Source organism: Choloepus didactylus, chromosome 15, assembly GCF_015220235.1.
Source record: "Choloepus didactylus isolate mChoDid1 chromosome 15, mChoDid1.pri, whole genome shotgun sequence".
In the NCBI taxonomy this organism is placed as follows: Eukaryota; Metazoa; Chordata; class Mammalia; order Pilosa; family Megalonychidae; genus Choloepus; species Choloepus didactylus.
In genome coordinates, this window is record NC_051321.1 from 46,695,912 (window position 1) to 46,708,770 (window position 12,859).

Sequence of the window (12,859 nt, forward strand, 5' to 3'; positions counted from 1 at the left end):
TGAGGAAATGCATATTTCTGTCCAATGAAACAAAGAAACTTTCTCTCTATAAAACAGTAACTTTTTTCCTGCTTTTTAAAACTATGTATTTGTTAATAACACCATTTGTCTACCAAACCCAACAAAAACTTTATCGCAAGGTTTATCTATATAAAACATAACTGGATTTTGTCATTTTAGAGGGAAGGGGAGGGGAAATAAAGCTATGAAAGGTTTTAGCCCCCAAATTGAAAATCAGGAATAACAAATTACATTACTGAACTTACTATTATAGTAAGGAGAAGAGAATACAGAAAGAAGGCTGATAAGGGAAGAGATGACTGGAGGAGAGAGTAAGGAAAGAAAGGGCAAAGTAAGTGAGGGTCAGGAGGAAGACAAAAGAGAGGATCAAGAAAGAGGAACAAAGAAGAAAAATGGATACTAAAGGAGAGAAAGATGGGTAACAGCATCAGGTCTTCAAACTTAACTGTTCAACTGGGCACTACGTTTCAGAATGATTTATTTGGATTTTTATGCTGTGAATAAGCTGACTACCTTACTTTTAGATAAACAGTCTTCGAGGAACAGGGATAAGGGTATAGTTACTTGGGCTATAAAAGTAGTCTTTGTCAGTAATAAATGAAAACAATACTTTCTAGTCAATGGAAAGTGGGGTGATATTTAATGCTACAGAGAAAAGAAGTCAACTACAGGGGTTGCCTCCTTTACTTTGATTTTTCTATAATTCACTGCCTTTCGACTTTCCCCAGGGAAACTGGGACCAAAAACTGATCTTACAGCCTTTAAGCACTAGTTCTGAGTTTAAATAATTCCCCTGAGGCAGTATGTCATACAAAAAATATTTCATTGGGAATATGCATAAAAGCCCTTTGAAAACTTTGCTTATTTAAAAGTAAGGTATTATAATCTCAATACCTAACTTAATATAATGGCTTGTAAGTACCATGTATGTTTGATGAGGAACTGGCTCATTCATACTCAAAGTTCTAGTTCTAAAACTATGAAAACCTGCCCAAATGACCTTCATTCTTAAACTGGAAGGAGACTGACTGAAAAAATAAATTCACCAAGTAACTCTTTGAAATAATAGTGCAGGGGAAAAAAAGCATGAGATGAAGACTGAGGCTATGAGACCTGGCTCTGTCACTAACCTGGGCAAGTCACCCTAGGTTCTCTCTTAATTTTCCCATGTACAAAATAAGGTTAGACAAACAACCTTTCTTGACAGTTATGGTTCTGATCCTCTATTATGATGTTCTGATTTCCTGATCAGTTTTCTGGGACCTTAAAAATATTTCAGATGGATTAGATTTTAAAATACAAAACAATGGAATATACAATAATCTTGGGGAAGAGATTTTTCTAGGCAAAATACAGCATTCAGAAGCCACAGTGAAGACAGATAAGGCTACATAAAAAATGTTAACTCTGTACAATCAAAGGCATCATAAACAAACTTAAAAGATAAGCCACAGATTAACAGAAAATGTTAGCAACATATAATATGCAAAGAATTAATCCTCTTTCAGCTAAGATTATTAATAAAGGATATATAATGAATATAGCCAACATACAAAGATAAGAAAAACATGAAAATAGCCCAATAGAAAATGAACAAAGTTATGAAGAGGTAATTCTCAAAAGAAATGTAAACGGCTAGTAATCTTCACAAGTAATCAAAAAAGGGAAATTAAAGCTACATACCATTTTTCATTAATCAAAAATGACTAATAAAATTCAGTTTGGAAGAGATATAGGAAATGAGCCTTCTCATATATTGTTGGTATAAATTTTTACTACAACTTCAAAGAACAATTTGAAAGTATATGTCAACATGTAAATAAATATGCTCATTGATCCAGAAATCCTATCCATAGTTATTTATCTCATTAAGCTCACAAGTGCAAAAGACAAGACTACAAGAATGTACCCTGCAGTACCATTTTGAAAAGTCAAAAACTAAGATAAAATAACCTCAGAAGGAAAATGGTTTCCTGTTTTTTAAAAAATCTGGGCTGTATTAGCTCCAGCTCCATCCAGCAGTAAAATTCAATAAAGGTTAAATAAGTTTTTAACTGTGGTTGACCTATAAATTGAATCATATATCCTATGAAATAGCATAGACTTTCAAAGAATGAGATCTGTATGTATAAACAGATTCATTGTTAGTCCAAAATTATTATGGGGGAGAAATACATACATCTCTATTTAAAAAAAAAAATGTTTTAAGTATTTAAATATCTAAAGTATTTATGGAGCAGTTATTATGTACCAGATACTATGCTAAATGCTTTGTATTAATTAATCTCATATGTTCCCCGTAACAATCCTACAAGGTAGGTAAAGTTCTTATACCCATTTTATAGAGAAGGAAATTGTGGCACAGAAGTATTAAAGAAATTGCCCAAGATTATGGAGTTAATCAATAGCATAGTAGAGTTGAAATTCAAATCCAAACAGTCCCATTCCAGAACCCATGCTTTTACCACTATGCTTATATTGCCTCTTAAAAAGAAGTTGCTCTTGGTTACACCAGCCATAAAATGATCCTTGATCATTCAATTAGAGACTAAAAAAATTAACTTCAATAAATCTAAATGCCCATTAACAGGAAAACGGAAAGAGAGTGGTATAGTTGTACAGTGGAATTCTGTACATAAGTTTAAAATGAAAGAACCAGAATTACACGCATTAATCTGGATAAATAAAAAACATGAAGGTAAATAAAAAGTCAAATTTCAGACCTAATAGTTTGATACCATTCTTAAAAGTCTAAAAATTTGCAAAATAATATCCCATTTATGTACAGAAACATAAACAGATTCAGGAGAAGGACCAAAGGACCTCGACTTATTTAAAGCAGATAACCGAAGCATGATGTTATTTGATATAATTAAATTGTTAGTATATGGTGTTCGTTAGATTGGCTTTTATTCTTATTTCTGAACAGTAAAAATTTTTAAAGCTCCACAGATGACCCCAAAGTACAGCCAGTTTGGGGAAAGAGAAAAAATTCAATTTCAAATGCTAATCTAAGCATCTTCATTTTGTTTTAATCCTTGTAAAGCATCCAGGCTCCATAGTTGACAGATTATAATCTACTTTCTTTTCCTAACATCTTCTACTTCTGGGCTTTTAGTAATCAATTTCCAATATAATATAATCCACAATCTTTGTATGTATTTATGTAAAAATGTAATCTATGGGTTATAAATTCTTTAAACGCAGGGGAAAAATAATATTTTTTCTTAATTCTCACTGCTATGTGACCATATGCTCCAGTTTCCCACTTACTTTCCCAGCGTTATTAGGGTGCTCCCTTTCACTCTCAAAAGTGTCACAGTTTGGATGATAAATGGCACAGTCAGCCATCCAATGCAATACCTTATGACTGACGTAACTTCTCATTTTCTCAGCATCTCTAGGTATAAAAGCCTCAAAAAAGAAAGAAAGAAAGAACTACACCACTTTGCTTTTCACTTTCTGAAACTTAACCCTCTCAAAACATTAACTTCTGAACTTCTCTAAAAGCTAAAGAATTTATATGATTTTCCATTTGTATCACTGATGAAGAGAAAACTCAGAAAAGATCATTTGTATTATATAAATAACATGTGGAGTTATATATCCACAGCCTAAAAAAAACTTTTCCAGATATAGCAAGTAACATATACATTAATTTACATAAAACTGAAAGAAGACTATGAATCTAAAAATAATAAGTACGAGGTATACTAATTTCCTTGGCCTGGAATACATTTTCTCAATGTAAATTCAATTGTGGGCCTTTGAAAGGAATAACTTTGTTTCCTTATTTTTTTCATTTTCAGAGTTCAAAACTTATTTAAACGAGAAGTTCAAATGAAAGATAATAGGTGTATTACCTGCATTTAAATCACTTACTGGCACTTGCAAAGTAGCTGCAACTTTTTTTAAAATGTTCTGCATTTCTGGTCCAGTTTTGAAGGCGTCAACATGGTAAAGAGCCGTAGCATTCCTTTCTACTTCAGTTAGAAACTTCTCACAATGATCAAAGAACCTCATTAGTTTATCATTAATCCTTGGAAGTCCACACTCCATTTCTGAAAGAAAAAGAATGTATATTTGTATGTGTGTCTGTGGGTGTAAAGCACTGACATAAATGGTAATTGAGAATTATTGAAAATTTTGTTTCCAGTATAAAAAAGGAATGCTGACTAGTCATCCGAACGTCTGAAATAAGCACATACTGATCAAAAAGGCATAGAACAAACTATTCCTCTTCTGTAATTATTGTGATTCATAAGAAAATATGGTAAAAAAGACTAAAGCGGGATTATTGAAGTTAAATAAAATGTATTATAGCAATACTACAAAATTAAATAAAGGTAACTGAAATGACTGTTTCTTAATAATTAGACAGGAAAGTTATAAAATGTGTAGAACTATGTTAACATGAGATTGTTTCTGCCACGCTAAGAAAACTTGGAAAAGCAAATTAAAAATTAACAAAGTTTCTAATTACTAGGTGAGAGATAATTCAACAGACTAAATCTGTTTTTCTACTCTAAGCCAAAATATAAAGCATTTCATTTTCTCAACTAATTTTCCCAATCCTGTGCAGAGTAGTCTGCTTTGGACAAAAACAACTGACAACAGCACAAAATAGATTAATGTTTTATGCCTACTCTGACATTGTCCTGGGTGCTCCTGATTTGATTTATCTTCTAACTGAAGCTTCCAGATTATTTTCCATTTAGAATTTAATAAGGTACACTATTCCCCAATTTGGCCATAGTTAGGTATAGGTTTCTACTAAAGGCATTCAATAACCACATTTCAACTACTGGGGAGCCTTGTAAGTTTTTTCAAAGTCATTTTCAAAATACACATATCTCAATCATTATTTCTCCAATAATTCACCATAAATAGAACATAAGTATATCATCTCTGTATACGAAATATGCAAAAATTGAATGTAATTACCATTTTGCTTTGGAGTTGTATGTGTATTTATTTATAAGTCCTCTAAAATGGATACACACATTTATAAATACCCTGAAATGGATAATTCACCCCACTTTAATTGCTAAATAGATTAAAGTTTTAAAGAAAATATCCTCACTAGGAAAATAAGTGAAATTTTTCATTTTTTCTGTGGCCCCAAAATATGATTTTCCAAATGGATCTGGATATTTCATCCTTGCCATTAATTAATTACTGCTGCTCTTTAAACAGAAACAAAAGCATTGTTCTGTTCCTCTAAGAATAAAAAATCTAATTCAGTGGCCTCTCTCAAAAGCCCAGATGTAACACAAAAGGCAAGACAATTGTCTACAGATAATAATAGAGTGGCTGGGCAAAGGGCTTAATTTCAGAAAGACTGAAAACGTTGAGAATGCCCTTAACCTGAACTATTCTAATCCTTGGCTTTGTACTGCAAGGCAAATGCCAATCCTCACAATGCCATATGAAGGCAAAAATTCATTCATGCCAGCAGGGCCAGTAGCCCTTTTTTTGTATATGTTGTATATACTATGCTGTATTAAAGTATATTCTGCTTTGAAAACTCTGTTAATTTCCAGGCTTATGGAGGAATCTTCACCAATGTCAATGGAAATACTGTAGCTATAATTTAAAAAGAACAACTTAACAACTCAACAAGCAAAACAAATCAGCCAACTGAATTACCTCAAAGCAGTAACACATGACACAATCAATGGAGGAATACTTTGGAGATGACTGACATGCTTAAGAGGGAGGATACCTGAGAAAGATAAACCAGTCTACCCGTAATTTGTTTTTCACTTGAGCTTTGAAGTTAAGTAATGTTCCTCATCTCAACTCTGACCTTAAAACTAATTCTCAAGAAACCACACTTGTCATCTCTCTGGCACAAAAAAATGTTATGTTATTATCAAGTATGTCATAGGACAAATGAAAGCTATCTAGTAGAAGGTTAAGAGACCAAATTCTAAATCAGACTTCTTGGGTCCATAATTAACTATATGACTGGGCAAATTATTTAGTGTTTCTCTGTCTCAATTTCATCATCTACCTGATAGGGAGGAAATACTGTCTATCCCAGAGAGCTGCTGTGAAGAGTTAATGAAATAAATACCTTGCACAATGTAGGTATTAAACATTTGCTGCTGCTACTATACCATTACTACTATTATTATCTGTGACTATGAAAACATCCTCTAAAGGAATCCAGGGAAAACAGGGAAGACCTGAATTGTGGGCTAGTATTTAAACTAACAAAGGACAATCAATAAGGTATATTCTTGTGCTCAGCTTCTTTAGGTGTGAAATAAGAGTCCTAGTAGATGATCTCTCAATTTTGCAAAATTATAATTAATTATAATTATATAATTATAATTTAGTCATTTTCAAAATACTGAAATGATTTCAGTAAGGCACTGCCTGTGACCACAGACCACAGTTACAATGAAAACTCTACAGTGTATATACAAGAACAAAACAGAAGAAAAAACCAGGACAGTAAGTAAAAAAGTTTGAAAGCTCCCTAGAACAGGGTGTAAGTATAGAAACATCTGAAAAAAACTGATAAGTAAAAACCAACTAGTATCAGGAAAAATGCCTGATGAACAAAGTTCTAGATCAAAACAAAACAAAAAAAAAGTAGAACCAGCTGCTATGCCAGGAGGAGAAAAAGGACCGGCTGGTGCTCAGAGGGAGCAATTCAATTTTAAAAATGGAGATTAAAAAATTTCGGGAGAGACTTGTCTGTCTCCTTTCCGGTGGGATCCCCATTGTCAACTACAGTGTCCGGCACATAGAAGGTGCTAAATTCCTATCTCATGAACGAATAAATCAATGTATGTATGAGAAAGGATATAGCCAAGTAGTGGACATCCTATGCCCAGGGAGAACACTGCCAGAGGAATAGTGGATTGGGGACAGAAGAAGGTGAGGATAGGCTGAGTTTGGAGGCACCAGAGGGTCCAGAACGATCGTCCAGTAACGGGGAGAATAAGGGAGTTTGGGTATGCAGCAGGGCGCGGGCCCAGCAGCCCAGACCGTCACCTGCGACATCTGGAGGTGGCAGTCCCGGGTGGTAGTGCTGCCAAAGCCCCTCCAGAAAAGCGGCGCCACTATCAACGCAGCGGTGCTTGGAGCTGGTGACAAGCCGCAGGCGACCGTAGTTCTCGCGGCTGAAGAGGGAAGGGAAGAGCGAGGCCAGACGCAGCGCGAGCTGTCGCATGTCCTGCCGCCCCTTCTCCACCAGCTGCCCGTCCATCCAGTCCGCGTACCACAGCGGCCAATCTGCCAGCGCCGCACTCAGGTCGCGTCCGCTGGCAGCGCTGCCGCTGTTACCACTCGGCCCGCGGGCCTGCAGCAGCCCGTGTAGCTGTCGCAGTTTGCGAATTTGTTTGGCCGTGGGGTAGCGGGTGCCGTGACGGATGAGAGCGACCAGCTGCACGGGAGTGCAAGTGCCCTCCAGCAGCTCCGGGTCCCGCCGCGGTGCCGCAGGGTCCGGCGTCGGCCCGGGATTGGCATCCTCGTAGCGAGTCTTGGTGCCGAAGTAGGGGCTGAGCGCCGAAACCACTGGGTCTCCCGGCTCCAGCAGCGAGCAGCGCACCAGCGACACCAGCACCACAGCCAGGGCCGCGGCGGGCGCTACGGAGGCCCCGAGGCGGCGGCAGGGGCCGCGGAGCATGATGCGGCGTGGACCGCGGAAGGCGATGGGCCGGCTGCTAGCGCCGTATTTCCGGCTCCGGAGGGCAGGGGGCGGGCCGGGAAGACGTTTCCGGCTTGTGCCCACCCAGCTGAGTTGTGCGTTGTCCTCGCTCGGTCTCTGAGGAGGTCCCGGCGGCTGGCGGAGGATCGTGGGGGCTGGAGGATGACCTGGAGGAGTGTCCTAGACTTGTGGCTCAGGTGGAGCCGGCACGGCTGTCCCGGAGGAGTCCCTCAAACCTGTGGCTTAAGTTGAGCCGATGTGGAGTGGCCCCCGAGTGTGGGCGAGTTTCCTCCTAACTGGCGCCTCAGGGACTGACTCAACGACTCCCCCGGTTTTAAAAATTTTCTAGGGTGTGATTGAAGCCTCAGCCTCCAAGGCAACCAAAACAGGATTCCTTTTAACCAATGACTCATGTATCGCTGTGCTGTAGCGTTCTGTGGTTTTCAAAATGTCCCTGCGCTATCTGCGTCAAATCCACCTGAGGCGCTTGTTGAAGACGCAAATTCCTGGAGTGTTCTCCAGTAAGCCTTTGAAGCCAAAGATTTTACCGGCCATTAGAGTTTGAAAGTAAGCGTCATACAACAAGGCAGAGAACTTAGGAAGGGGTTCAGTTCTCCAGCAATTTAAGTCTTGAATCTTTCGTAGTATTTTTACCTGGGCTAGCAGAGACACTGCAGGCATCAACGAGACGGCACTCAGAATTTCTGTGCTTGTAGATACCAAAGGCTTAGATAGTAAAGACATAGCAGTCCTGATCCCTTGGGTGTACTGAGTCATAGCCCACCAATTTTACTCCATTATCAAGTATGTTGTGTGACGCTAACATGCTCTGTTTACCACAACGCCAGGTAGGTCCATACTCCCCTCCCATGTAGTTGTATACTCAAATTGGCAGCTGGGTGTTGTGTAGGTTATTGTGCAGAATCTTTGCTTGACCCACCAAATCATAAATCCGAACAATACCTTGGTTTCTCCGCTTGAACCCCAATTTATACGCCAGTTGGGAAAAGGATAAGTATTAAGCCACGCGGAGATCCGAATTCAAGGAAGTTTGGACCATGTTTCTGTTAAATGTGGCTTTACCTTCACAGACCCTATTTAATTGCCATTGTTTAAGCCAATCTCCCTTAACTCCTTTTCTCCTCGTTAACTTCTCTGTGGCCCTCAGAGGTATACCTCTAAATGTTAACCAATGAAGAAAATGGTAGAAAATCAAGACCAGATTTCAATTTGAAGATTGCAAACTTTAGGAGTCTGTGGCAGGTAACCATCTTTAGGACAACAAATGTTCTCTTGGATATGTGGTTTTGTAGAATGTTTATATCTGAATGTTCATGGTCAGTGTTTCACAGAACTTTGCTGAAGTCAATATTTAGTGAATATCCACCTCTTCCTTTTAAAATCCTAACTCTTATGCTTTATAGGCTGGGCACACACACACGCACACCCATTGTACAGTACGAGTATAAGAATGTTCTTTCATGAATTATAATAAATGTATGACAGTAATACAGTTGTTAATAATAGGGTGATATATGGGAAAAGTATACCTAAGATAAACTGTGGACAATAGTTAATGGTACTGTTTTAATATTCTTTCATCAGTTGTAACAAAGATACCAAACTAATGGAAAGTTCATGTTTTTTTGTGTTTTTTGTTTGTTTGTTTGTTTTGCTTTATTTGTTTTTTTCTTTTGCCTGAGAAAAAGCAAGATGTAGTACGGAGAACTGAGGCTTTGGATCCAGACTCCAAGCTCTTCCCATTCATTGACAGAAGGACCTTGGGAAAACTTAAGTTCTCTGAGTCTTAATTTCCTTTTCTGAAAATTAGGAATATGAGAACCTATATTGCACAATGTTTATGAAAACCAGAGATGATGTATATAAAACTCATATAATAGGCTGCTATAAATGGTATTTGTTGTTGCTATCCCTGCTCTCTAGCAATTATATAGTATATACTAACTTCCACTGAACATTAAAGGGAATGACTTTTAGAGGCAAGAAATGCTTTTGTTTATTCTAATAATAAAAATCCACTCATCTGGCTTAAGATGAATCCCTCGGTCTTAGAACAGTGAGCAGCCACGGAAAAGTTTTAAAAAGTGACAGGCCCAGCTCATCTTTTCATGCCAGACCATCTCTTAATTCTTTACCCAGTCTGTAAATTGGATGCCTTTTGAAACAGATGCCCACTCAGATCCCAGTAAGCTGGTACAGAGAAGTTTGTGTTTGTGGGGACCATGGGACCAACCCTTATAAGAGGTGGTGAGCATGTCAGCAATGTATTTGATAAATCTACCATAATGAAGGAAACAGCTAGAAAATTAATGTCTCAGTTTCCTTGAAGAGATGTGAGAGGAAAGAACCAAGAGCACAAATGGAGAATCTGATTTGGAGCAGGAAAGAAGATCTCATCTTCTGAGGGAAAATTGAAGGATAGGTGCACAATTTGATAAATGTGTAGATCTAGCAGGAGGGACTTCATGGAGGTCAAGCCTGATGGCCTCAGTTACCTCATTGACTTAAGTGGCAAGATTGTCTGAAAAGATCATAAGGATGGGAGTTAAGTCTTAAAAGTAGAAATGTCTTGGATTTGCAACTGAGAGGAATGGGAAAGGAAAAGGAAAAGATTTGCACCCAGGAGGAAGGAGAAACCAAGTAAAAAGCTAGATGGTCAGCTCTGAGCATCCAACCAAGAATGGAAGACTTGTATTGGAATGGTTGTGCAGGTTTATCCAGAAATGAACTTACCTTCTGTATCTTTCAGAGTGGAAAAGTAAAAAGTTGAGCACTAGTGTTCTACATATTCTAATATGTCTTAAATGAAATCTCTTTTCTAATCAATTCACTACATTAGAGAATATGCTAAATCATTTTGCCAGATTATTCATAGACCCTCTAGAATAGTCATTCCACTCTTAAGATTTTGTGGTGTTGTATATAATATGTTAAGTTACAACTGTCACATTACTTTTAAATTGGTTATTAAAGAAGATGGTTTCTGGGGAAGAAACCAAAAGAAGGTGAAATTTAAATTTTGTGGGGAAAAGGGTAGGTTCTATAGAACATTAAGTCCATGGTCTCTGGAGTTAAATTTTCTGGTTTTTGAATACCACCTTCATCACTTAATGTCTGTGAGATGTTGAGCAAGTTAACTTCTTTTCCCTCAAATTTTTTCATCTATAAAATGAGGATAACAATTTCTACTTCTTGGTATTGTTGAGAGAATTAAATAAGACAGTGTACATAAATATCTTCTACAGTTCCTGGTACAAAATAAATATCAGTTACTTTTTTTTCTAAGCAGAGTTAAAATGTTTCATATTATCCCTTCACTCCTAATCAAGTAAACTGACATAAGACAAGTTTTTCATAGATACCTATTATCTCAAAATTACATTAAGCAACTAATGTTGTGCCTGTGACGAGAAGGTTTTAACTCTACTATCTTATTGCCCTGCTGCTGTATCTTAACTTTTTAAACCTTTGGCAATTGTTGATTTAGTGCTTATTTACTTTTTGTGCAGTAGAAGAAGCCAAAAGAAGATGGGTCCAGGTATAATAGATGAGGCTGGGGTGATCCGTGCTTCAATAGCAGTTGCTTCAATTTTGTTTGACTAAAGAGGCTGCATAGATCACAAGCTCTGTAGGCTACAAGATAAACTTTGCTCAAAAGAAACCATACCATTACTGATAGCTATCCATTAGGCTGTTTCCCAGAATCTCAAAGCTAAGCTGAATTGCTTAAAATTGTGCTTCAAGTAATGTATAGAACTGAACTATACACAACTATGGAAGTGACCTGCTGTTTTACATTCCCTATTATACCCTGCCAAGGGAGTTATTTTGCAATGACAAAGTTTCTCTTCTAATGACCTGACAAATCCTAGGATTTTGATGTTGGAAATGCTTCTTTCCCATTTGTTTGAGAAACCAGATGCAAATTATGGTAGATCTAAATGTACCAATATTTTTTATATGTTTTGATATTCAAGTTTAGTAGGGGAATACAGCTATTCACTTTCCAGTCCTGTGCTATAGCGATTTTCCTACGCAAGCCAACATCTTTGCACAGAAGTATCAGTTCTTCCTGAATTCGCCTCCATCCAAAATACATAGTTATCCCATCATAAAAGTGAATGGGCTCCAAATCCCTATAAAAACTGTCTTCTCTCATGTTTTTTTTTTTTCAAGAACAGTCATAGGCGATAGCAGTTGTGTTTAAGCATCCTATTTTTTTCTGAAATGTTAGTTTTCCAAAATTGGAAAATCTCATTAAAGCCATTAATGTTTACTTATTCCAAAGAATGAATAACTTTCTCAAGAAAAGTTCTGTCTTTTGTAGTTATTTATCAGGAGGGCTGTTTTTATTTTATCCATTAATGTCAATTTCTTGGTGTCCCAATAGCCCATGCATGAACCAATCTTCTTTCTGTTTGTGTTTGCTGTTCTTTTGTACCATAAATATCTTTCTTGAGTTGGATTGCTTTGTCTATATTATGTATCAGTAAGTATTAAAACCCAACAATACCTAAGCCAGAAAAACAATGTGGACTCACATATTTGGTTGCAGCTACTTTAGAAAACAGGACAATTCACACCCCAATTGATGCAACCATTCCACAAACAATACCCTCTCATTGCCTCACCTTATCTATCCTGTCTTATAACCTACAGTGCTTTAATTCTGCACTCCAAGAGAGAGGGCAGGTGCTGCTAATTCATTCTTTGGTTAAATACCTTAGGTGCAGGAGTCATGGTGAAACTTTTTTGATTGTCAAATATTCATTCCAGATTTTCCATTTAGTAGACATTCAGAAACTATTTTTTGAAGGGATGTATAAATGAGTAAATAAATGAAAACAGAATGGATAGGGACTATGGGAGGCTAAAATGGAGAAATAATATTGCTTTGCATTTATGCAGTATAATTATCTCATTTTATCTTCCCAGCAATCCCATATGTAGAACAATATTTGCATCATGTTGTGGATGTAGAAATTAAGACAAGGAGGTTAGATGACTTACCTAAAGTCATTCAACAAATATTTAGTAGAACCAGTTATAGAATGTGATGGATGGAAACAGAGCTATCTCTGTGTTTCTTTTCCTGATACCTACCCAATCCTACCAATCCTGACAAATGAACAATGACTTCAAAAGGTAGCACTT

At 37.3% G+C, this 12,859-nt stretch overlaps 1 protein-coding gene across 2 annotated transcripts in view; it reads right to left on the reverse strand.

The window, feature by feature from the left end:
• Positions 1–7,998, reverse strand: part of MINPP1 (multiple inositol-polyphosphate phosphatase 1) — a 49,566-nt gene extending 41,568 nt beyond the window's left edge. Inside the window, exons 1-2 of one of the 2 annotated variants that reach the window (XM_037804783.1) lie at positions 7,030–7,993; positions 3,885–4,082 (exon numbers count right to left, since the gene is read on the reverse strand). In XM_037804783.1, coding sequence (XP_037660711.1) covers positions 3,885–4,082; positions 7,030–7,663 — 832 coding nt within the window. In that variant the 5' untranslated portion in view covers positions 7,664–7,993. Of the gene's footprint in view, positions 1–3,884; positions 4,083–7,029 lie in introns of both variants that reach the window. The other variant, XM_037804784.1, reaches the window with a different exon arrangement.
• Between the last annotated feature and the right edge of the window lie 4,861 nt (positions 7,999–12,859).